We start from the raw sequence: 24,813 nt of genomic DNA, 5'->3' as shown, positions 1-24,813 counted from the left end.
GGTGAAATCTAAAAATAACCAATATATTTCTTTTGGAGATGGCGCCATATAGAATATGGTGTTTTGACATAATGAAGAATTCTAAAAATTAAATCGATTTTTTTCTCTCAGGTTTTGCTTGAAAAATACTAACGAAAAACATTTACCTTTTATTTTATTCTACAGAAACAAAGCAAAAAAAAAAACAAAAAAAATGGATCAATATTTGTCTTTAATTTCGAAATAAATTTTCATTTTCATAAAATAATGACAATCATCAAGTATATTGTTGATATGAATGTAATAATCTTAACATTTATTTTATAATTCTGCTACAATCGATTTTTCCATCGGAGGACAAATACATGCTTCACGTTGAGCATCTTTAAATGTCTTACAACCAAATGATAATATTCCCATTAGCAGTAGTTTTGTTGCTGTTTCACAAACTATGTCGAAATTAAGAGAAAAAAAATCAAATGTCATAATCAAATGTAAAATTAAACATCCTTACCAAGCACTTGTTTACTATCATGACTTATCTCAATACATTGATCATGTAGACATTGTTGAAATCGATTATCACATTCGATTTTAGTTGAATTACAACGATGATAGCATAGTTGTTGTTGATCACAACATGTTTTCATTGTTTTCGATGGTAAATCTTCTGCTTTAACCTATTTTTGTAAAATAAATATTTTTAGATGATTCATTTGTTCTGAAAAATTTGATTAAAACAAACCTGCATTCCAAATGTGATACAACCGACAGGCGTATAGGTATAATTTGGTCTATGCATTGGATCCAGACCTTTTGGACAGATGAAGAAACATTCTTCGGTTTTTGCATTATCCAATACTTTATCTGCCCATGAATCGACACTTTCTTGTAAGCCTTCCATGAATTTTGACAATTGTTCATTCATATTACTTATGGAATGGGCAAAACCTTCGAGAAAAGCTTCACCAAGAATAATCTGATTTAATGATAATAAAGTGATAATGAAAAAACTGGATCTTTCCATTGTTGTTCCGAGTGTTATTTTTCACCACTTAATGTTGTCGAATGAATTGTGATAAAAATTGAGGGCAACATTTTATCTTATTTTTCTGAAAAATCTATGTTTGTTTTTTAGCAAATTTTAAAATTTGTTTTTCTCGAAAATTTTTGTTGCCACGACGACGGATAATTAGGCCTGATGAAATAAAAAATAATCGATGAAAAGTGCACCAGACTTACGAATTTATTATTCGGATAATTTATAGGTTTTAATTCCTCATAAATCGTCAATCAATTCTTTGAAAAAAAACTAAATTTTTTTCCTCCATTTGTAATTCAAATTTTACATTTTATAATGACAACCCTGAATTCTTGTTCTGGCGCCATCTGTGACTGTTTTTTAAAAAGCTTGAAGCATGTGCTTGTGTGGCTGTGGCAAGCAGTTTCCTTTTTCCTTTTACTTTTAACCGTGTGTTTTGTTTTCGAAGTTTTTTTTCAATTTTTTATAAATAAAATTAATCCAAAATGGTAAATTTGATGTTTTAGAAAATTTTTTCTAATTAATATTATCTTTGATTAGACTAAAAAACGCCGTAATAATGGACGATCAAAGAAAGGCCGTGGTCATGTAAAATCGGTTCGATGTACAAATTGTGCACGATGTGTGCCAAAGGATAAGGCAATCAAAAAATTTGTTGTCAAAAACATTGTAGAAGCGGCGGCCGTTCGAGATATAACTGAAGCATCAGTTTATGATTGTAAGTTTTCACTTTTATTCTCGAAATGAACAAAAATTAACAAATGTTTTCAATTCATTTTAGCCTATCCATTGCCGAAATTGTATGCAAAACTTCAGTACTGTGTTTCGTGTGCTATCCATTCGAAAATTGTTCGTAATCGATCCAAAGAAGATCGTAAGATCCGTACACCACCAACACGTTTTGGTATGCAAAAATCGAATGATGGTGCTCGTAATGCACCTCGACAACAAAAATGATTTTTTTTTGTATTTTAAAAACATGAATAACAAAAATTGAATAAAAATTTTTTTAATTACGTCTTGCGAGTATACAAAAAATGATCACTAAACAAATGAAATATATGATTACAAGTGTAAAGGAAAAATTTGCATCGATGAAAAAAGATGGTCCGTCACCACAACATGAATTTATGGCAACCATTGTAATATGGATCGTGAACGTTCACGAATCGATTCTTCTATGGATTCATCATCAATCATTTGTTGGGCTTCTTGCCGAATTCTTAATAAAGCATGGCTATGGCTATTTTGTGCATGAAGATATTTGAGAAAAATTTTAAATCGTTTATCGGGAAATTTATCTAAATCTTTCCAATTTTTCAATAACCAAATATGTAGAATTTTTTTAAATTTCCAATCATCACGATGTTTTTTCCATTGTTTTAAATATGCAAGAGCTTTTTCGGATTTTCTCTCTTTGTTCGTTGGTTCGGATTCTTGTTTATTTTGCTGTTGTTGTTTTTTGAATTGTTTCTTTGTCTTCTTCAGATTATTCTGACGTTGTTTTTGTATGTCATCAAATTCATCTAATACTTCTTCAGCTTGTCGTTTTACATCTTGATTTGTTTGTTCTTCACTATCCTTCTTCAGAATCGATGATAATTCTTGAGCACGATGAAATTTTTCAAGAACAGCACTTTCCACCGTTTCTTTCATGTCGTCTGATGGGAAAAAAGCACGCTTCGAAATGAAAACATTTTGATTTGATCAAATCGAACACATGCATGCATACATTGAGTGTTGTCCATAGATATCATTCTGCATACACAAACACGAATCACATGTTGAAATTCTGTTTGTTGCAAAATGGCTTGTCGATTATTCGTTTCGAAAAATATTTCCAATCTATTGGCAATATCAAGGCCATCAGTCATATATTCACAACAGATTCGTGGTCGAAAAATGTGGCGAACATTACCGGATTTTTCACGTATATTTTCATCATTGCATTGTTTGTAATATTTGTAAATGATTGGATTATTTTCAGATATACCAATGCCACCAATTGAGGAACGTACATTAATACCGATGAGTCCGGTACCAAACTGGCATGGTATCGAACCACGTAAATCATCACGTCGTTTGGCTGATATTCGCGGTCCAGAATTAATCAATAATGATCTTATTTATGGACAATTCGGTATAATGGTATTTGATTACGATTTTTTCCAAAATGATATTTATTACAAATTTTCACATAATTAATTTTTTTCTAGGCTGTTTCTGGTGCCCATTTCACCATTAATCATATTAATCTTATTCGTGATGTTATTAACAAACATATGGATGTTAAAAAAATGTTTGCCGTGTGGCGTATAGAATCGCCTTGGAAACCAGTGGTGAAAAAGGTCTTTTCATGAAAAAAAAACTTTCGAAATTTTCTCTTTGATTGAAACTGACTATTGTTTTTTCTCCGGACATTAGGCTCAAGGAAAGCGAATGGGTGGTGGTAAATCACCTATACACCACTATGTGACCCCGGTAAGAGCTGGATCGGTTATCGTCGAAGTCGGTGGACATATTGAATTGGATGATTGTGCCTATTTCCTTGAATCAATTGTTTCTCGATTACCATGCGATGCTTTTGTTATATCGAAAGAAATTCTGGAACAATGGAAACAAGAAGAAGATGAAATTGAAAGAAAAAATATAAATCCGATCAATTATGAACGAGTTGTTAAATTGAATATGAATGGCTGCCACAATTGGATTAGCCCATACGATCATAGATGGTTTAATAAGTACACCTAATTAATCATCATCAATTCAATTTTTGTACAAATATTAATCTAAATGCTATTGTTTTTCGGTGAAAAATTTCAAATTCTTTAAAATTTGTCCTATACTATATGAAAGTCTTTGTGATTATTTTTTGTAAAAAGTTGTAGAGGCAAGTAAATTTACTACTAGCATTTAGAGGTAGGGCTAGTGTGAGTGCGTCACATTCTCAGCGAAAGGACAGTTTCAAAGCTCTTGATTAAAAAAACAAATTTTCATCAAATTTAATTAATTTTGCTCCGGAAAATTGTTCCAATTGAATTGTAATTGAAGGTTTGTGTCATTATTATTGTTTGATATCCATATTTCTATTTGTTAAGTCATTAATTAAATCATTTAAGCTATTGAAAGCATTGGCAATAGGCCGACTGTGATCATTGAGTACTCAAATGAACAATAACAAGCATGTTTATTGTCTATTTCGCTTATCGGATGTATTTCATTTAATCGAATATATAATGTTGAAAATTCTTCATCAATTGTCATCATTCGAATAATCAATCCATATGTCAAATAATTGTTCGATCCAAATCTCTCAAGTTAAATTCATATACAATAGGGCAAAGAATCAACTTTTTTAAGGGTCGTTCATGAACTATGTGATTTCACTATGGCGTCTCATGGCTCATTTTCTCGTTCATTGTGCTCGGCTTGTATTTTGTTCGTGCATGTAGCAACCTGATTGCTGTATATCACAACCCCCCATTGCATTGCGCGCGCTCTCTCTTTTTCTTATTCACAACGGCTTTTTTATCGGCAAAATATCCACAGCGGTACACATATTCTGTATCTTTCTACCGTTCATTGTATGTTGTTTCGAATTTGTTATTCATTTCGAAATCGTATACATACTATCGATTGTTTGTATTGAATTCGCTTTATCGATAGTATACAAATATTTGAATCTTTCAATTTATTGCCCTCGAATTTTGAATTTTTCCGAATGCATTTTTTTTATCTTTAAATTATTTCCACAGTTTTTATAAAATTTTTTTATGTTTTATAAATTAAAATTATATAGAGATGCCTCGTCCAAAACCTCGGGCAAAAGTAAGCCAACCTGGTTTGCGAGCTAGCCCCCGTAAACGTAATCCTGATATTTCTGATGATATTAAAAAAGAGGATATGAATAATGACGAAATGGATGAAGAAACGGGTAAAGGTAGTGGTGATACTTCACAATCGGATACAAACGATCCGATAGATTCTAAAGGTGAAGATGATGAATCCACTGGACAACGAAGACGTGGCCGTAAACGAAAATCAGAGATACCTCTTGATGAAAAATATGTACCGGCCCAAGATCCAACACAACGTGGCATCATGGCTCAAGGAGGCTCACTTCGTCGTCGTGATACATTGAAATCATCGTGGCGTTATTCACCACCACCTGTATCTACAAGGCGTTCAAAAGTTGATGATAACAATAAAACGGCAAAAATGGATAATCGAAAGAAACCTGCTATACTGAGGTCGCCAGCAACAACTTTACCTGATAAAAATCAAAAATCCGATGCGAATGACGATAAGAAAATGATTGTCAATATGCCCGATGGTTTCCCGATAAAAGTAGAACCACCAAAGAAAAAAATTGCCATTACTAATACCCCAAAAGTAGCAACATCAATGGCCAAGCCAAAAACTGTAGTTGATACACCTGTAGTAAAAGCATCAGATAAAGATTCTTCTGAAACAACCACAATTGAAGATGTTACAACAGAAAATGCAGTCTCGACGGTTGACGAAGCAATCGAAAAAAAGGATACAACACATGATGAAACGGAACAACCGCAAACAGCAAGAGGAGCACGTGTAGCAGCAAGAAGAAAGTCGACAGAACCTGTAGTTGTTAATGCTGCTGTGAGCCCTACAGCTACAACTACAGCCCTTGTAACGGAAAAATCGAAATCGCCCGTCAGAGTCACATTAACAACAGCCTCATCGGCAGAAAAAACAGCAGCCGTAGTCGTTACTCGATCATCTTCCACAATGCATCCAATAGGAATGTCGAAAACGCAAACGATCACAATATCGACAAATACACCACCAACAACAGTTACTACAACGAAAAATCAAGTGTCCAATACTTTAACAGCATCCGTTACAACATCTCCATCTACGACGATGACAACGGCAACAGCCGCTACCGGAACGATTAAAGTTCCAACCATTTTAAAGCCAACCATCAGTACACCGGCTACCAACGTATCAAATGTTTCAAAAGGTCCATCAATTAAGAAACCAGTTTCGTTGAGTAAATATCTTGATACATTGCCAGAAATCGAAGATTGTATCCACAATGATGGTGTTCAAGATGCCCATATGGAAAAATTACCCGATAAAATTCTTTTGGTTCATTCTGAGCTTCCGCTTCCTTTGGCTATTTCTGTTGATAAAGAAGAAGAAAATTATTTGTTCAGGTACTGAATTCCTTTTTTTTATAGTCTTAAAATAGAATTTGAAAAATTTAATTTCTTTCGATCAGGCAAATAATTTCACCCGTCAATGCTACTCGATTCGTTTGTTTGCTTTGCAAAGGAATCGATGTCAATTTTGGTACGAAAGAAGAAAAGGATATTCTATTGCATTATCAATCATTGCATGAATTAGATGTCGACATTGGTCATGCCAAATTTTCTGAAGATATTGTTTTTATTTGTTTACCCAAAATGATCCTCAATCAATTTAACAACTCTAGTTCGCTTAGTTTGAACTCGCCATGTCAATACTGTGACACACGTCTTAGCGATATTGGTGAAATGAAGGAACATTATTCCCAAAAACATAATAAAGAGGTAGGATTTTCTGATTCGATTGTTAAAAGGTTGCAAATTAATTTTGAAAAAAAATAATTCAGGTTATCATGATGGAACAAGAAGAAATCATGCAAATGCATCATTTTTTCTATTGCAGTAAATGTAAAGAACAATCATCAGATTTTGATACGCATCATAAACATATGAAAAACAAACATAGTTTAAAAACTTATCGTTGCAAATCATGTGTATTGGTCACAAAAGATGAGAATCGTCTTCGAACACATTTTAAAGCGAAACACATGTTGCATAGCTCTGGACAGAATTATCAATGTTACTATTGTCATGGCTTATTGATCGGTGTTGAACGTTTGCAAAAACATATTCAACAATCACATATGGTACAAACGGGACCAGCCGATTATTCTTGTGTCGCTTGTCGACAAAGTTGTGGTAAAGGTAAAGAATTGCTTACACATGCACAAAATTGTGCGGTTGCCGGTCTTAAGCCAGAGAAATCGGATCTTCGTTTTGTTCCTAATTTGGACTGTTCATCACTCTCTGAAGAGGAATGTCTTTGTTATTTTTGTAATGCACGATTGGAAAGTCAAGAAGCGTATGATCTTCATCTTCATCATGAACACAAACAATGGGTGCCGATCGAAACAGCAACTGAAATAAATAAGAACAATTTTGGTGATACAAGCTCGAATGGTTTATTAACCATCAATGATGTCATAAATGACGATGATTTAAAACGAGCTCAGATAAAAACCTATGTTGGCCATTGGTGCCGAATTTGCGACCAGATGGTTAAAGTTTATCAACTATATTATTTGCATATGGTCAATCACCATAAAATGGAAAAAATGTATCAATGCGTTATAACTTCTTGTAAAATGAATTTTAAAGATTTTGAAGATTTTATGGTATGTATTTTAGCTATCAAATTGATTAGTCTAATGGTATTAATCATTGAAATTTCATATTATTCATAGCAACATATAAATGAAACTGGTCACAGTCAGAAGACGATCATTTCTCATCCTGACGAGGTGTTCGTCTGTGCATATTGTGACATTTATTTTGCTAGCGATGAAGAACTAACTTCACATTTGATTACCGATCAACATATTAACAAATTCACTGCTTCTGGACATTTCCATCGTACTGAGCCTCGAAATTTCAAATGCAAAGCATGTCACACGTTTTTCGGGATGAAAGAATCTTATGTTCATCATCTGGAAACAGAATCTCATCAATATGTTTGCACTTATTGTGGCATAACTACCGCAACACCAAGTAAGTTATGATTTAATTTAATTTGGTTATGATTGTTTAATTTTGTTTTAATCTATGCGTTTTTAGGTTCGCGACGAGCGCACATACAGAATTCTCATGCCGAAAAACTTCTTCTTTGTGAGGATTGTGGTGAATGTCAGAATGATATAATGGCTCATTTTGTTATACATGGTTATACATTTGAATGCAAAAAATGTGTTAAAAAATTCTATAATCGCGAACGATTGAACGCTCATATGGAAGTACATCAAGATCCAATCGAATGTAATTGGTCGGATTGTAATCGCATGATCGCCACACGTTCAATGTTGGTTACGCATTATCGTGGACATAAAAGTGAACATAAATGTACCGTCTGTGGACAAGGTGAGTTCAGCAGGTTATTTGTGCATTTTTTGAATAATTTACATAATCTTTGTGTTTTAGCATTCTGGAATTTCGCTATGCTAACTTCGCATCTTCGTTCGCATCAACCGATGCCTAGGAATCCACATGTTGTTTCACGCTCAAATCAAATGGGTCGAGCAACGATTCAATATCAGAATCAAGCTCGTCCCAGTCCAAGTGTTTTACAGCGTTCTAAATCTACTGCACAACCAATGTTATCGAACAGTGTAATCAAATGTGGTCATTGTAACAATCTGTTTCGCTCGACCAAAGATTTGAGCCTGCATAAATGCGCACCAAAATATCCAAACAATGGTGATCAAAATAAACTTTTGGAATTGGCTTCAAAAGCTACGGCACAGGCCAAAGCGATCACTACCCCTAATAAAATGCCTGCACGAAGACGTGCATCACCGAAAAAACCACAACAACCTATTGAACAGCAAATGATCGATTTACCTGCATTCCACGGTCAACAACCTGTTGATGAAGATACACAATTGATCATGATATTGAATCAATCGACAGGCGAATTGATGGAAATTACTGCACCAAAAGGCATGGAAGTACAGGATGTTATCAATTCATTGAATTTTACACCGGCTGTAGAAGATGTACAAATGGAAGTTATTGACGAACAATCACAACAATCAGCATTTGCAAACATTGTAGATGTTGCACAACAAGAACAACAAGAATCGGCTAACAATATGAAACAGGAGCATAAAATCTTACCAACAAATGAACAAGACGAGACAGCCGCTGCTATTGAAGTAATTGAACAGGTGAATGATGAAACTACTGCATCAGTTCAGCATGTGGTTGAAGAAAACCAACAACCACCAACATCAAATGATAATCACGGCGCTGAAGTGGTTGTGGCTGCAAATTCTGAAACTGAAGCAACAACGACCGTTCTAATCCAGCAAGATGGTGATGATCATCAGGTTACACATCAGATTATTGATTCGGATGATCCGAATGGGTCTCAGGCCATTGTCTTGCCACCGGAATGTATCAATGAAGATGGGTCATTAATATTAGATGCCGAAACCCTGCAAAGGCTTAATCTGGCTATTTCGGTTGATGAAAATGGTACAATTACAACACCGGATGGTAACACTACATTCATCATCGATACATCGAAAGAATAATGAACATTCATTAATTAATCATCGGCTAATTTTTTTTTCTCAACACGTCATTTCTTTTTTCTTTATCATTACACCTACAATTTTTCATTCATTCAGCATTTCAAATTTCTCATATTTTAAATTTCTATCAAATCACACAATATATTTAGTTTTATGGCACCATCATGTTATGGTATGAACATTTTGACGTTTCATTTCAGCTTTTTTGAATTGAAAAAAATTCACTATTTAGCTATGTTCTTAGTTTTGAACCATTTTAATATCACAATCAATAATTTCATGATAATAAACGAACATTGATATATTGACGGTTTAGGATTTGTCTATGCTTAGACATTTTGGAAAGATCAAAAAAAGAATAAATTAAAAACAATAGTTGAAAATATTTGCCATAACAAATTTATTACCATACCTATTTCATGAAAAAGTTTTGAATAAAATTTTATTTTATAATAACGACAAAATTGATAATACTAAATAGAAATTTGAAAGAGGAAGAACTCTCAGCGCAAATCAACAACATCAACATTCAATTTATCATCGATAATTGTATGATCAGATGAATGATAAAGATTTTGTTCATTTGCATGTGGATGGAATCCTTTTTCACGACATTTCAATATAAATTCTAGCCCATGGTCGGTGAGTGAATACATTTGAATCTCTGAGGTGGTCGGTGCAACTACAATAGCGATTGCTTCCGGCAACATTTTCTGATACAATGCATGTGTATGAAGATCGATTGATGACAAAAAACTACGTTGTGTTGGATGTGTGTGTATCCAACCCATTGTAATTAGATTATGTTTTTCTTGTTCAATTAATAATTCCTCTTCATTGATGGATGTACACGAATCCGATGTTCCGGATTGTTTGGGTATCAAAATATGTGTTATAGTAAAACTATCACGTTTCAATTGACCACATAATATTCCACATGTTTCTACATTGCGATCTAAATCGAAAATAATTATAAAATCGAATGGTCAATAGAAATATGCAAACAATTCAACGAACCTGTATTTGGTTGAGCAATTTTGACAAATTTTTTGGTAAGGTCTTGGAATGGTACAATCATCGAACGTAATGTATCACGATCAACATCATCTAACAAGGACATCGATGGTTTTGTTGAACGATCGATCACTGGTCTTTTATGGATTTCAGTTTTTGTTGGCTGATCTATTGAAGTAGATAAAGATTCTTCATCACTGCTCATCTCATTCACATCGACTGTTTCTTCTTTCAAATGTTCATCTTTTTTATCGACAAGTTCACGTTTTTTCTTATCAATTTGTGATTGTAAATTATTCACATATTCTTGCATTTTTTTATCCTCGAGATTTTGTTGAGCTTTTTGTCGCTGTTCGATCAATGCTTTTTGAGCTTCAGCTAATTTTTCATCATAAATTTTCTATAGTAAATAAAAAATTATCATCACTTTTCGATGATCAGACCAATATAATAAAGATTTACCTTTTGAGTAAGATAATTTTCATATTCTTCTTTATATTTATTTCTTATTCGAATTTTTATCTCTTCGGCAAGACCGAATAATGGTTTAAGTTTGGCTCGAACCGATCGTTTATCAGTTTCATCAATTTCATGATATTGCGGATGCAAGGGTAATTTTTCAACAAAAAGTCTAAATTAAAAAAAATATATTGATTTCATTTTTTATTTAAATTCTTAGATAAATACGTTATATATCGCATGTATAAAACGAATGCCTGTTCCATATTCTTTTCATCCAGATAAGTATTGGCCATTTGTAATAATTGACGACCAGATGAAAAATATAAACGAATTGGAAATGAATGTTCAACGACAACATTTTTAGATTTTTCTACCAAAAATTTCATACGTTCTTCGGGATTTTTAACAATAGCCGGCGGCCGAAGATTGTCGATATTTTGTTCAATAGACATTTTTTTATTGAAAAAAATCAGTTTTTTTTCACTACAATGACGATGATTTTTTTGCTCTATTAAAAAAATAGGATCGATTATTGATTTTCGATTGATTTCAATGTTATAATTGATCTTGTTTACTAGATTTCATTCAATCAATTTTCATGTACGAAAAAATTATAAACACTTTTATAAAGATAATTAAAGCATGATTATAACAATCTCCAATATCCATATGGCATTGAGCAACGCACCATGTTTATAAAAACAATGATTAATATTATTGAATACGCAAGTGCAAAATTTTCGACAAGGAAAATCTTCAAACTAAACTCTTCATGCATGCATGGTGTAATTTGTTAGACAATCCAATGACAAGCTTGTAATGCAATTATGTTTTTTTCTTTTCTTATTTTTTGCTGACGACCATCTTTTACTGGAAATTTTAATCATGTAACATGATTGTATGTCCCAAAAAATTGTTGCCGTCTTTTTTTCTAAATCCAAAAAAAAAGATGAAAAAGAAATTCCCCCGTTATATATAAACAAAAGATGCTTGTAAAAAAAAGAAAAGAGTTTTATGTAAAGAATCTATATAAATGTAATATTTGTCGGAAGTCAATTTCAAGGGCTTCACTTATCTATATATAGGTAGAATTGAATGTTACATCTAAGAAATATCCGTACTGTTTGGTTATACTTTAAAATTGATATTAAGCAATTCGTTAATGGATGAACCATCGTATTTTTATGAAGTTATCATCATCATTCATTCATCTTTCATTTATTTCTAACAATATTATTACGAAACCCGATTCACAGTAAAAAACAGTTCCGGAAACAATCGAACCGAACCGAATCGGTTTTTTTTTCGAAAGAATTTCGTGAAAACATTAAAAAATGACGGCTATAATTGACCACACACAGAGAAACATTAAAAAAAAACCCCGCATACGCATGAATTCTGTTTGACATTTTTGATTCGATTGCGTCAAAATATAGTAGAATGGATATATGTCGTCACAAGTCATTGATGAATATTATTTTTGAAGGTTTCAGAAACAAGAATTTTCTTGATAAAAATAGTTTTCTCGAATCGATTCATCCTAATCATAACCAATTTTCCGGTTAATTCATAAATTGAAATGATGAAAAATTATATTGATTTATAATCAATATACAATAATAAATTCTATTGATGATCAGGTTACATTTTTTAAAAAAAAATTTATTGATATTGAATTCCTTTGAAAAAAAATTTGGACAACGATACACTTTTTTTCCGAAATAATATATTCTTTTGCTATGTAAAAAAAATATCATCCTGAATAGAATCATCAATCGGATTCAAGAAGGGTGGAGAAAAGTTGAAATGGAACTTTTTTTTTGTTCATTATCATTCTACCATGAAATAATATACTATCTATAGGTTTATCATTTGAGAACACGTTTCGTCAAAAGTAATAAAGGAAATAATAAAAATGAAAAAAATATGAAACATAATCATTTGACTTGGCTTCTTTTAAATGACTATTCCGTGATATACATGATGATGATGATGATGATGATTGTTTTTTTCGGTATCGGTTTTCATTTATTGTAAAACACTACAATTGTTGGACATAAATTCTACGTTTTTTATTGTTTGAAAAATCAAATTATTCAGAAGAAAAAAATTTAAAAGGATTAGAATAAAATTAACCAAAACAGTGTTCATTTGTACAATGAAAGTATTTTCGAAAAAAATTGATGCATATAAATTTATTTTTTCTTTCTTTCGCCATAACGATGCAAAAAGTAGTGGCATTTTTGTTGTTGTTTTGCTTACCCTTCATCCTAAAACAATATTTAACGAAAAAAACAAAACAAAAAAAAACATTAAATTCTTTCTTACGCCAGGAATATTCCGAATGATAAACATTGTTATTTGTTTATCTGGTTTGATGGTATATTTTCTTTAGTTGCGAAAATCATTTTTTTCGTAATTTGTATGTGTTATATATCTACCTTTACTCATCGATATTGTGACTTTATTACAAGTGAATGCGCATAAAAAAATCTAAACAAAGCCAATAGTGCAATCTTGTGTTTGTAAATATACATGAGAAAATAATAATGAAAATTGACAACGACAAAAACAAAATGAAAATTATTAATTAGGAACTGAATTTTGATTATTAATTATCATGGAATCTGAAAAATTTTGACTGTGTTTTCTTTCAAACAAAAAAAATTCATTTGTTTTTTTTCATTTTCTCGTGTTTTCGTTTTCGGTTGTTTTCCGTACATTTCCTCAATAATAATCAGGTATGTTTTTTTTCAAAAAAATTTCTAACATTCAATGATTTATCAATATTCATGATAGATCATTTGAATAATATGAGAAATAAAGATTTGATTTGATCCTCAATTCATCACACATATAGAATTATTACATTTACAAAAGCAGGAAAAGATCAAAACATCATGAGATGCTCATCATCATCGTTGTTTATTATTGTTGACATGGGAATGATGGGCTATCTTTTTTTCGTTGTTCGTATATCTATTCTATATAATTATTACATGATTTTCTAAAGAATTTTTTTTCATAATAAACATGAATGAATCAAGACAAAGTACAAAAAATATATAATATATCCCTTTTTCTATTAATGGTGAAAAAAACTGTATCCAATATAGAATACATAGATAGATGACCGAATATAGAATATATTTTTTGAAACAAGAAGTAGTATTTGTGAATGTGGAAAATTCCTATTGAAAGCCATTTCCCTTGTGTGTTTGTGTCTGTGTGTGGGAGTATGGATGTAGAATTTTGGTCTCATTTCTCCAATTCTCCATTCGATGATTCTTTTGCTATTCTTGAATTTTTCTCCTCTTTACGTGTATTACTCGTTTGGCATTGACTTGGTTTTTTCCATTTTTTTTTTCAATGACGGCCCAAAAATGTTTCGAAACAACAATAATAACGGAATTATTCCATTTGCTAGAATTGTGTTGAAATAGTCCGTCCGTTTTACTATTTCATCATCAATGAATTGGAATCAACAAAAATTGTTTATTTTTTTGTGAAATTTTATTTCATCAGATCAAAAAATTGGTAAATAAAATCAATACAACACGCACATATTTAGAGTAAATAAAACAAAAAATCAAGTGTTTCATTTCTCTGTCTGTTATTTTGCTCGTTGATAATCAACATTTATAGTCACAAAAAAAATTATAATTAATAATCATATTCATAGTGATTGATTAAAATTAATTTTTATAATTGTTTTATATGATTCTCGAGTGCTAACAGTAACAACAACAGCAACATCGACGACAATTGTAAACAATTTAATTAATCTCTATCATCAGTATCTTTCTTTTTTTGATGTATTGAAATCAAATTTAAAAAAAAATCCCCTTCTAAAAACAATAACTAGGATAAAAAACAATTAATATAATAATGACAACAGATTAAATCCATCAAATAAAACACATTATTATTAAAGATTTGAAACACAAAGTCAAGTATATTTAGTTAGTTTGTAAATTTGCAAGCTCATTCTTTGACTTTTTTAAAAAATAAATTTATTCATCATCATCAATTATCATATACAAAATCAAGTCTATAGATGATGATGAATACGAAAAAAAAACAATGACAACAACCATAATCTATTGATAATCATTTTATTTTCTCTCTTTTGTTGTTGCTTTGGTTATTGTTGTTGTGATACTCTATATCTCATATACTCACACCTAATTTCAAACATAACACTTTAAAAAAATGTTGTTTGTGTGTTTATAAGAATCGAAATGAAAAGAATAAAACAACAGAATTTTTTTTGAAAAATAATATTTTCATTATTGACATTACAGATATTTGTTGTTGTTGTTGAAGATTTATTTTATTAATAGAATATTATCATCATTCCGCCTACTATTACATTCATTATTGAATTTATATGTATTTTTTTATTTACAGAATCATAAACAACGACGACGACGACGAAAAAGAAGACGACAATCGTATGGAGTTTGTAATAGGAAAAAATCATTGATGTCATCATTCCAGTCTGGTATACAGAAACGACATTCCATTCGAAAATAAGCGAAAGAGCGAGCGAGAATATTCTTTATCATTCATTCCATTTTTTATTCATCATCATCATCATCATTTTCTTGTGTTTCGTCTTCTTCCGTGTGTAAACGCAAGAGAAAGAAAAAAGAGAATCTAGTTCAACAAGATTTTTCTTTTTTATTTTTTTTCTTCTCAACATTAATTCGTTGAATTGAAAAAAATAGCAAACGAAGAACAAAATCAAAGTGATCTTCACAGAATTTATAAAAATTCTTTAATGAGTGAATTGTCGATATTTGATTGATCATCATTATCTCAAAGGCCAGATTAATTTTTTTCGACCATAAGATTATTTTTTTCCACAAAAAATTTAAATTAATTAATTGTTTTTAATATTTTCAAAAAAAAAGAATTTCAACTTTTTTAAAATTCACATCTGTTTTTCTTTGTTGAATTTGTTATGTGCGTGTGTTTTTGTTCTTCAGTTGTCGTAATTTGATTTGAAATCTTTGCAACTTATACAGTGTGTTTTTGTTTTCTTTCAAATTATTCGAACATTGACATTCTCTTTTATTCTTGGATTATTGTTTAATCGATAAAAACAAAATTTGTTTTTCATATTCCAAAACCCTTTAACAATTTGTTTTGTTTCCGTCCTAAATTATTTTTCACCAAAATTCAATTAAATTGCAATCATCATCATTAATTTTACAATCATCAACAATGGCATTAGCAGGATTGAAAAAACAATTCAACAAAGCCAATCAGGTGGGTGTTTTGTTATGTTTTTTTCTCCATTCCATTTGATCTATTAATAGAAATCTTATTAATTATTAAATTCAATTTATGAGTTCAGAATCATTGAAAAAAAGTTTTGTTTCATAATATTCAGAATGTTTCTTATTGTTGAAATTGAAATTTTTATTTCTTATTCGATTTTTTGATTTTGTTTTCAGTACATGAACGAAAAGATTGGTGGCGTTGAAGGAACAAAATTTACCGATGAATTCACACAACTTGAAAGGGTATGTTTCGATGATTCAGATATTCTTTTATAAACTGATTTTTAATTAAAAATAGAGGACGGATCTTACCTATGAATTGGTGGACGAATTGATCAATCGGACCAAAGAATATTTGCAGCCCAATCCAGGTATAATGATTTTTTTTCATTTGAAATGAAAGTAAACAATTTTTTTTAATTTTCCCTGTTTTAAAAATCTATTTTTAGCTTCACGAACAAAGCTGATGGTCAGTTCTAAACTTAAAGGTGCACCAGGTAAACCGCATTCATATCCACAACCTGAAGGTATTTTGGCCGATGCCATGTGCAAATATGGAAAAGAGATTGATGAAGAATCCAATTTCGGTAATTATTTTATTTTCAATTTCAAAAAATAATGGTTAAATTCTAAAAAAATATAGCAAAAAGTTTGTCTGAAATGGGTGAAGCTTTACGTGAAATGGCCGAAGTTAAATATGCACTTGAAGATAATGTTAAACAAAATTTCTTGGAACCATTGACTCACTTGCAAGCAAAAGATTTAAAAGATGTTCTGGTGAGATTTCGTTTTTTATTCATCTAATCAATCATTTTTTATCGAATTTTAATATTATTCTATATTTTAGTTTCATCGTAAAAAATTGGAAGGACGACGATTAGATTATGATTGTAAAAAACGTAAACGACAAAAAGGTACACATTTTAGTGAGGAAGAAATACGTATGGCTGAAGAGAAATTGGAAGAATCATACAATTTGGCATCGATGGGCATGCACAATATATTACAGAATGAGATTGAACAATTATCGCAGATCTGTGTACTAGCTGAAGCATTATATGAATATCATAGTCAATGTGCAAACATATTGGAATCATTAAATGCTCGACTAATGGAAATGTTAGTTGCTATTATTTAATAATTAAATGATTGATTGTCCAACGGACATTATAAATTATTATTTTTTTTTTAACATAGAAAAAATGAAGCAGCCCAACGTACGTTTCAGCCATATGAACCGAAAAAACTACATGAATTAAATCTAAATGTAATGACAAACATTGGCCATGATGATCTATCACCTGGTGACGCACAAATGATGAATGGTTCGAAATTTTTTACTAATTCCTGTGATTTTTTGAATAAAAATGATAAAAGACAAAATGCTGCCTCTAAATCCGCCACAATCAGCAACCATATGACAACAAATGCTTCATCCTCGACCCATTCATCCCCCTTATCAATTAAATCGGGAAAATTTTCCAATGGTTTTAGTTCGAACAATAATAATAACAATAACATCAGTACAACAGCCTATCTATTGAGAGAAAAAACTGGTCAACATAAAAATTTATCACATAGTAAAAGTTTATTGAATGTATCGAATAATAATAATAATAACTTTGGTAATGGTCCTAATTCTGCTTGGGCCAGTTGGGATGATAATGATCAGCCAACAAAAATTAAAAATGATAATAATGTTAGTGTTAGTAATAGTAGTAGTAGTAGTAATAAATATGATCTATTAATATCGGGGATTAATTTTGATACGACCGGTATCGATTGGAATCAATGTAAAACAAATAATAATCTTAAGCAAACCAATTACAACAACAGCAATCATTCATATAGAAATTCTTCATATCATCCATCCAGTTCAAGTAATGATTATATATTTTTATGATTTTCTTTTTTTCCTGTATACTTTCTTCTTCGTAATTTATTTTCATTTTCATTTTCTATTTGAAATTTCTACATTTTTCCTCTGATAAACGAGATAAATTAGAAAATATTTATGAATGGCGATGAATGGTGGCAGTTTTTTAACTAAATCTAACTATCTTATCCTATTCTGTCCTGTTTTCATCTTTGATTAACATTTTTCTTTTTATCTTTTCTTCTTTCTTTTCAATCTATCATTCCTTTCTAAAAATTTTTAAAATAACAATGATAACTATAGCCATTTCTCCATCAATGGAGAATCCGCCAAATAAACCAACAAATCTTTTTCTGGACACTTCAAAAGTCAATGCAAATGGTATTTCAGCTAAATTATGTTCAATATTAGGTCTTTGGTTTTGTTTTTTTTTAGAATTTATCTTGTTTTTTTTGCCTTGATTTATTATTAGCTTATTATTGCTAGATTTAATTTATTATTATATAATTAACGCTTTTTTACGAGGAATATTAATTAATGCATTTTGCCTTTCTGATTGTCTTCTTTATCTCGAATCGATTACATTTGCTATCGTTCATATTTCAAATATGATGTTTTGGTATTGTTTCCTTATTTCACCTTACTCTATCTCAATTTTTCTTCATCTTTACTTACTGCTACTATTATATTTTTTAAAAAACAAATCCAATTATTCAATAAAAGCCTCACCTCTTCCTTCTCCTGTTCGTTCTCCAGCTCGTACACCGACGGATACACGTGGCCCATGTTGTCAAGCACTTTATGATTTTGATGCCGAAAATGAAAATGAATTAAATTTCAAAGAAGGTGATATTATACAATTGGTCACAAAAGTGGATGACAATTGGTATGAAGGTTCGATTAATGGTCGTACTGGTCTATTCCCGGTTTCATATGTTCAAGTATTGGTTCCCATATAAAGAAAGAACGAAAAAAAACCCATCTCAATAAAAACAAAACAATCAATCTAACGTTCGCGTACAACTGTCAAAACCATCTTTTCGAAAAGACTATATTCTATACTTTATTTTCAAAAAAAAAAAAAAACAAAATATTCAAAAAAAGAAGAAAAAAAAATTCTAATTTAAATTATATCCTTACATTAAATAATTATATCTGTTGATTGATTTATTGATTTTTACATTTTGGTAAGTGTTTATCAGTCTTTTTTAGCATTAATTGTTCGAATTAATTCTGTTTTTTTTTCGACGAACAGATTTTTGTTCTTTTTTTTCATCTTTATTCTTTGCAACAATTTGTTTTTCTTTTTCATTCAATGTTTGTGTGTAATATTCTTATGTGTGTGTGTGCGTGTGTTTGAAACAATCCGAGTGAATTTAACCATATTGATAAAATACTCATCATATTTAATTAAATAAATCGCGAATCAAAACTCAAATCAACTTTTAAGCAAAATCTTGTCAATTGCACGATATAACAAATCTATATATAAATATAAAATAAATATAAATTGTAGTTGATTTGTTTTTTTTCTATCAAAGTTTTTGGACAATTGATATATTTAACAACAATGACACGAATGCAATTTTTTTGCACTATTCACTTTCTAATTCTTTCATTTCTCACCCGACAAAATAACAGAACAAATGTTTTTTTTTCGTTTTTCGGATTTCATATTTGTTTGACTAAAATTAGTTATTTAGTATCAGGTATCTGAAAGGATTTTATTTCAGCAAGAGTTTTTTTTTATTTTCTTAATTTAGTTTAAGTTCTCAACCATAAATAACCGCTCTCTTTTTCATAAGACCATCAAATTGTGTTCGGATTTGATTTCATGATATTTATACAACAACAAAAAAAATTTTTAATCGTGATTTTAGATTGAGATTATAGTTTGTGATTGTCACTTTCGGTTTGTTTTTGTGTGATGAAACTAATGATGATATTTGCAATGCATATCGGAAATTAATTTTAACAAATTGTTTTATTCTGTTTGTTTGTTTTATTCAATCTTCTTCATTGCTTGCTAGTCATTTCGTATATGATGCTAGTAGTAGTTAGGAATGTCAAATCAATCAATTAAAAAAAAGTGAATTATAATGATATAAATCCCCGGTTATTTATATTGTTTCTTTTCAAGCGTGCGTATCGAACATAAATTTGTTTGTCCATATTTATTTTTGAGATTTTTTTTCTTGGTTTGCTTGATAAAAATTCACCTATATATCCTCATCCATCCACAAATGTAAAAAATATTCCCATTTGTTTGGACAAAAAAAAAATTTAAAAAAATTTACTCCTACACACAACGCAAACACAATCATATTTTATGTCATGGTAATAAATTTTCATCACAAAAATAAATCAACCAAGAATTTAACAAACAAAAACCCTTAATGGAATTTTCAATTATTAATAAGATGAATAAAATTCACATTGATAAAATATCAAATTGACTGACACAGATAAGCACATCATACACACCAAAGAATGTTGTTTCCTTCTTCCTACACCCACACAATGAATTTGACAATTTGTAACAAACATCATAAATCATCATTTCATGGATCTCATCACAAGTCAATCAACAACAACAAATGAAGAATCATTTTTATTTTTTCATTAGAATCACAACGACAATAACAAATAGAAATATTAAGATGATTTTTTGATTTTTTCTAAACTGTTTGGCCAATCTTAAATTATTTCAACCTTTTTCGCCGTTTGTTTGTCTACATCCATCATTCTTTTGAATTGCTATGAATTTGCTGTTTTTTTTTCATTTCATCATCATCATCACCAGCATCAACGTCATCAGTGGATTATATTGTGATTTTGTCGTTTTGTTCTTTTTCTTTTTTGCTGTTCTGCCTGTCAAATTTAATCCAAAAAAGCTTATTCTATCTAAAATCAATATTTATTCAATAATTATAATTTTAACATTGATTTATCTGTATTTCTGATTGATTGAATGAATAAAACAATATGACACTTAATATATTTTAATTGCAACAACAACAAAATGATTGATAATAAAAACAAATTTAATCGAGTGATTTTTTATGTGTGAAAATGATATACTTATTATTTTAATTATCATGTTTAGTTGTCACCCATGCCAATGCCCATTTAAGATTGGTTAGCATAAATTTCAATGCTTTTGTCCAATTCTCTTCAATATTGATTGAAATCCTGGATCGGAATTTGAAAATTTTGAATACAAATGAAAACATTTATAAACTATGCTTACTTGATCGAATATCGAACGTTATTGGTCTTTTCATAGATTTCACCTTTCGAATGCATTCTATGGATAAATTAGATTGATTATCATTATGGTTGACGAATAAAAAAAATGAATAAAAAATAAATGACTTACTCATATGGTAATTTAAAATTTCGATCTTGGAGCCGTATTTCATCGTAAAATTGTTGTAAACAATCAAGAAAGGCGACCATTGCTTGATCAAATTTTTGATGAAAATAATATTTAAAGCCACCAGCCGTATATAATGGCAATTGTTTTGATTTATCGTCCAATAAATCGATAAACGAAAAATTTCCATACGGTACAATTTTATATCGTTGAAAAGTGAATCCAAGTTTTTTAGCTAATGACACTAATAATAATGCACATTGTCCCCAGGCAGCATTGATTTCTTGCCAATCAACCGGAATGTTTGGCAGTCGGCCTAAACGAAATCCATTAATCGTACCGAATGGGCCAGTATGCCAGATACAGAACGTAAGATTAAAAACGCTTGTACGTTTAAGTCGGGCAAAATATTCTTTGGCATCTCGAATTTTATTCTCCAATGTTCGATATTCTTCTTCACATTGAAAATAATTGAATTTCATGGCATTATATTCTTGAAAATATTTTTCGGTAGCAATTTCAGATTGTTTTAATTCATGTTTTGATTGTTTCAATTGTTTATCCAATGATTGTTGCTGTTCATTAAGATCTTTCAATTCGACAATCAAATCCGATTGTGTCTGATATAATTCTTTTAATTTAGTCTGTAGATTGTTCACCTCTTCATCAGTGGCGACTGATGATACATCTTCTTCGATTTTTTTCTTATATTCACTGAATTCATTACATTCTTGTTCCAATATCATCAGCTGCTTGTCCATTTGTTCGATAACAAAATCTGCACATTCTTCACACAATGGATGATCAATGTCCGACTGATCGGATAATATATCGAACAATTGTATTTGTAATTTAAGATCTTTACTACTTTTACTGTGTGTATTTGATGATTGATCAAAACCGGAAAGCAATGTTGATGTGACCAGAGTAGATGGTAATGAGCCATTGTGTGAATCCGAAACGGGATTGATTAAACTATAATCACAGTCGTTAAGCTTTTTATTTCGAAATGAATGTATCGTTTTATGTATGACATGTGAATCGGATTTGTGCCCATCCATGGAACTAGATTGATTCTCATTATCATCTATTCGCATTATCATTTTATCGTCGAATGATGATGAATCTCGATTTCTGGAAATTAGATCCTGAAAAGTTTCTTTCGTTATATTATTCAATGTTTGATGAAGTCTTAAGGGTTGGCAACATCGTTGACAACTGAAATTAACATCAATCGATAAAGGTTTTTTATCTTGGTGATTTTCCATAATGTTTCATTTATCAAAAATTAAAGTTATAAATGATCTTCAGATGAAAGAAATTCGACGTTTTAATAGATAAACAAATCCAGTAAGGGCATCTAACGACAGCAATAATAAAACTTCAATTTCTATATTGACCTGTGTTGCTGTTTAATTGTTTAAGTATAAATAGTGGTCACTTTGTTGCACACGTTTTTCATTCGGTCAACATCAATCGTTGTGATAAAATTGGTGATATTGTAATTTTTTTTGTGTTAGAATTCATTTGGCGTTATTTTAATTTAATAAGATGCCACCGAAAAAGAAACCCGATACGAGTAAAAAAACCGATTTAAAGAAAAAGGAGAAAATCATTGAGGTTTATTCATTTTGTTGACAATAATTTGAACAGCAGATAATAATGGAATCATATTCTTTGTATTGTATTTAGGATAAAACATTCGGTTTAAAAAATAAAAAGGGAGCCAAAACTCAAAAATATATCCAACAGGTTCAACATCAAGTGAAATATGGTAATTCATCGAAAAAAGTATGTCCAAATAATTTCCTATTTGCTTCAAACTGCATAAATTAATCGTTTGTATTTTTCAAAACAGAATCTAGAACAACCTACTGTATCGAAGAAAGATGAAAAGAAAAAAGAGCTTGAAGAATTAAATCAAATATTCCGGCCAGTAGCATCGCAAAAAATTGACAAAGGTGTCGATCCGAAATCGGTGTTGTGTGCCTTTTATAAATCCGGACAATGTTCGAAAGGTGACAAATGCAAATTTTCGCATGATTTAACTATCGAACGTAAAAGTGAAAAGAAAAGTCTATATTTTGATGCACGAAACGAGGATGACAATATGGAGAATTGGGATGAAGATAAGCTGAAAGAGGTTGTTGAAAAGAAACATGGTGAACGGGAGAAAAAATTACCAACAACGGAGATCATCTGTAAATTTTTTCTCGAAGGTATGATGATAATGATAATATCAAATTGGAAATTATCTCAAACAAAAGTTGGATGATTTTCTTCTCGAGTAGCTATCGAATCAAATAAATATGGTTGGTTTTGGAATTGTCCGAACGGTGGTGATAATTGTCATTATCGACATGCATTACCGCCAGGATTCGTGCTGAAAAAAGATAAAAAGAAGGAGAAAAAGGAGGATATTACGATTGACGAATTGGTCGAAATTGAACGAAGTAAATTGGGCTATAATCTGACAAAAATAACTTTGGAAAGTTTTAATGAATGGAAAAAGAAAAAGAGGAAGGAAAAACAAGAAAAAGAACGTAGCGAAATGGATAGGAAGAAAGCTGAATATAGAGCGGGCAAAAATATTGGATTTAGTGGTCGTGAAATGTTTACATTCAATCCGGATCTAGCGGCCGATAATGATATGGATGAAGGTGAAGCAGCCATGGATATTGTACGTGAACAAGATAATGATGATATTGATAATGTCAAAGAGATCGATATCGATGAGATTACAATGATGGCCAATGAATCTGATAATTCTGGTACGCAATGTGCGGAAATGAAACGTAATTTTGCACAAACTGATGATGATACTGATAAGCAACAACAAAGGATAACAAATGAATCGAATGAAACTAATGGCCAAAACAATGATGACAATAATGGTGATGATATAATCAATGAACCAATCGATGAATCATTATTTGCCGATGAAGCTGAACTATTGGATGATCTAGAAAACGAACTAGATGCTGTCAAACTTAAAGATTAAAATAATTATTTTCTCCCTTCCCACAAAAAAATTTGAGCAACTGGAAAACTGAATTGTATAAAATATATTTTTCTTCAATTTTTCCCCACACCGATGGCTTTCGCTATCATGAAAGTGAATTCAAATAAATTTTTTTTTTGTAATGTGGAATGTTGAATCAGATAAAAATGAAAGTGTGAATTTTTTATTAATAATGATTATTATTGAAGATGATGACACCATCTTGTTTTTTTTCTTATCTTTTTTGGCGACATGATACAAGCCATCATCATCATCATTAAAATGAAACATTTCATGCATTTTTAAAACAAAATTTTCGTTGTTGTTGGATCCAATAAAATAATGTGCTTCGAATAAATTCACGTGTTCATCATCATTATCATCATCATCTAATTTTT

General features: G+C 30.5%; 9 protein-coding genes across 16 annotated transcripts; 5 read left to right on the top strand and 4 right to left on the bottom strand.

Annotated features, from left to right (window-relative positions):
- Nucleotides 1-129: 129 nt before the first annotated feature.
- Nucleotides 130-1,073, bottom strand: GXIVsPLA2 (phospholipase A2 group XII). Its single transcript, XM_027341885.2, has 3 exons — nucleotides 725-1,073; nucleotides 494-659; nucleotides 130-428 (listed from the first exon to the last, which is right to left on the bottom strand). Exons 1-3 carry the CDS (start codon nucleotides 1,004-1,006, stop codon nucleotides 301-303), a joined length of 576 nt encoding a protein of 191 aa, XP_027197686.1. The 5' UTR covers nucleotides 1,007-1,073; the 3' UTR covers nucleotides 130-300.
- A 285-nt stretch (nucleotides 1,074-1,358) lies between these two features.
- On the top strand, nucleotides 1,359-2,037 carry RpS26 (ribosomal protein S26). The gene is made up of 3 exons (XM_027341887.2): nucleotides 1,359-1,509; nucleotides 1,562-1,739; nucleotides 1,803-2,037. The coding sequence occupies exons 1-3, from the start codon at nucleotides 1,507-1,509 to the stop codon at nucleotides 1,976-1,978; spliced, it is 357 nt and encodes a 118-aa protein (XP_027197688.1). The 5' UTR covers nucleotides 1,359-1,506; the 3' UTR covers nucleotides 1,979-2,037.
- LOC113792021 (uncharacterized) lies at nucleotides 2,015-2,677 on the bottom strand. The gene has a single exon (XM_027341886.2). The coding sequence runs from the start codon at nucleotides 2,675-2,677 to the stop codon at nucleotides 2,150-2,152; it is 528 nt and encodes a 175-aa protein (XP_027197687.1). The 3' UTR covers nucleotides 2,015-2,149.
- Nucleotides 2,678-2,815: 138 nt separating this feature from the next.
- mRpL16 (mitochondrial ribosomal protein L16) lies at nucleotides 2,816-4,027 on the top strand. The gene is made up of 4 exons (XM_027341884.2): nucleotides 2,816-2,951; nucleotides 3,009-3,169; nucleotides 3,238-3,369; nucleotides 3,446-4,027. Exons 1-4 carry the CDS (start codon nucleotides 2,828-2,830, stop codon nucleotides 3,770-3,772), a joined length of 744 nt encoding a protein of 247 aa, XP_027197685.1. The 5' UTR covers nucleotides 2,816-2,827; the 3' UTR covers nucleotides 3,773-4,027.
- LOC113792017 (uncharacterized) lies at nucleotides 3,938-9,706 on the top strand. The gene is made up of 7 exons (XM_027341882.2): nucleotides 3,938-4,072; nucleotides 4,821-6,219; nucleotides 6,285-6,594; nucleotides 6,657-7,484; nucleotides 7,554-7,857; nucleotides 7,924-8,223; nucleotides 8,284-9,706. The coding sequence occupies exons 2-7, from the start codon at nucleotides 4,823-4,825 to the stop codon at nucleotides 9,396-9,398; spliced, it is 4,254 nt and encodes a 1,417-aa protein (XP_027197683.2). The 5' UTR covers nucleotides 3,938-4,072; nucleotides 4,821-4,822; the 3' UTR covers nucleotides 9,399-9,706.
- LOC113792018 (STAM-binding protein) lies at nucleotides 7,553-11,556 on the bottom strand. Its single transcript, XM_027341883.2, has 4 exons — nucleotides 11,100-11,556; nucleotides 10,875-11,043; nucleotides 10,416-10,812; nucleotides 7,553-10,353 (listed from the first exon to the last, which is right to left on the bottom strand). The coding sequence occupies exons 1-4, from the start codon at nucleotides 11,324-11,326 to the stop codon at nucleotides 9,902-9,904; spliced, it is 1,245 nt and encodes a 414-aa protein (XP_027197684.1). The 5' UTR covers nucleotides 11,327-11,556; the 3' UTR covers nucleotides 7,553-9,901.
- Nucleotides 11,557-13,309: 1,753 nt separating this feature from the next.
- On the top strand, nucleotides 13,310-21,094 carry EndoA (SH3 domain containing GRB2 like, endophilin-A). 8 transcript variants are annotated; one of them, XM_075823081.1, is made up of 11 exons: nucleotides 13,322-13,615; nucleotides 15,285-16,148; nucleotides 16,337-16,405; nucleotides 16,461-16,533; nucleotides 16,612-16,749; nucleotides 16,806-16,939; nucleotides 17,010-17,281; nucleotides 17,360-17,487; nucleotides 18,342-18,449; nucleotides 18,795-19,225; nucleotides 19,294-21,094. In XM_075823081.1, the coding sequence occupies exons 2-10, from the start codon at nucleotides 16,104-16,106 to the stop codon at nucleotides 18,995-18,997; spliced, it is 1,170 nt and encodes a 389-aa protein (XP_075679196.1). In that variant the 5' UTR covers nucleotides 13,322-13,615; nucleotides 15,285-16,103; the 3' UTR covers nucleotides 18,998-19,225; nucleotides 19,294-21,094. The 8 variants fall into 8 exon arrangements, with proteins under 8 accessions (XP_075679191.1, XP_075679194.1, XP_075679196.1 ...); XM_075823082.1 differs by having other exon boundaries at nucleotides 13,324-13,615; nucleotides 18,342-18,419; XM_075823080.1 differs by having other exon boundaries at nucleotides 13,326-13,615; nucleotides 18,342-18,419; nucleotides 18,762-19,225.
- Nucleotides 21,025-22,772, bottom strand: Atg6 (Beclin-1-like Atg6). The gene is made up of 3 exons (XM_027341966.2): nucleotides 21,418-22,772; nucleotides 21,289-21,345; nucleotides 21,025-21,230 (listed from the first exon to the last, which is right to left on the bottom strand). Exons 1-3 carry the CDS (start codon nucleotides 22,680-22,682, stop codon nucleotides 21,128-21,130), a joined length of 1,425 nt encoding a protein of 474 aa, XP_027197767.2. The 5' UTR covers nucleotides 22,683-22,772; the 3' UTR covers nucleotides 21,025-21,127.
- An 80-nt stretch (nucleotides 22,773-22,852) lies between these two features.
- Nucleotides 22,853-24,609, top strand: LOC113792088 (zinc finger CCCH domain-containing protein 15). The gene is made up of 4 exons (XM_027341967.2): nucleotides 22,853-23,034; nucleotides 23,107-23,205; nucleotides 23,273-23,633; nucleotides 23,706-24,609. The coding sequence occupies exons 1-4, from the start codon at nucleotides 22,966-22,968 to the stop codon at nucleotides 24,413-24,415; spliced, it is 1,239 nt and encodes a 412-aa protein (XP_027197768.2). The 5' UTR covers nucleotides 22,853-22,965; the 3' UTR covers nucleotides 24,416-24,609.
- The last annotated feature ends 204 nt before the right edge of the window (nucleotides 24,610-24,813 follow it).

Source organism: Dermatophagoides pteronyssinus, unplaced genomic scaffold (assembly GCF_027571235.1).
Source record: "Dermatophagoides pteronyssinus isolate colony J.1.1.1.1 unplaced genomic scaffold, Derpt_VIB-CSIC_2022.12 sq0023, whole genome shotgun sequence".
In the NCBI taxonomy this organism is placed as follows: Eukaryota; Metazoa; Arthropoda; class Arachnida; order Sarcoptiformes; family Pyroglyphidae; genus Dermatophagoides; species Dermatophagoides pteronyssinus.
The sequence above is the reverse complement of the archived record's forward strand: the minus strand, read 5'-3'. Positions and strand labels throughout refer to the sequence as shown.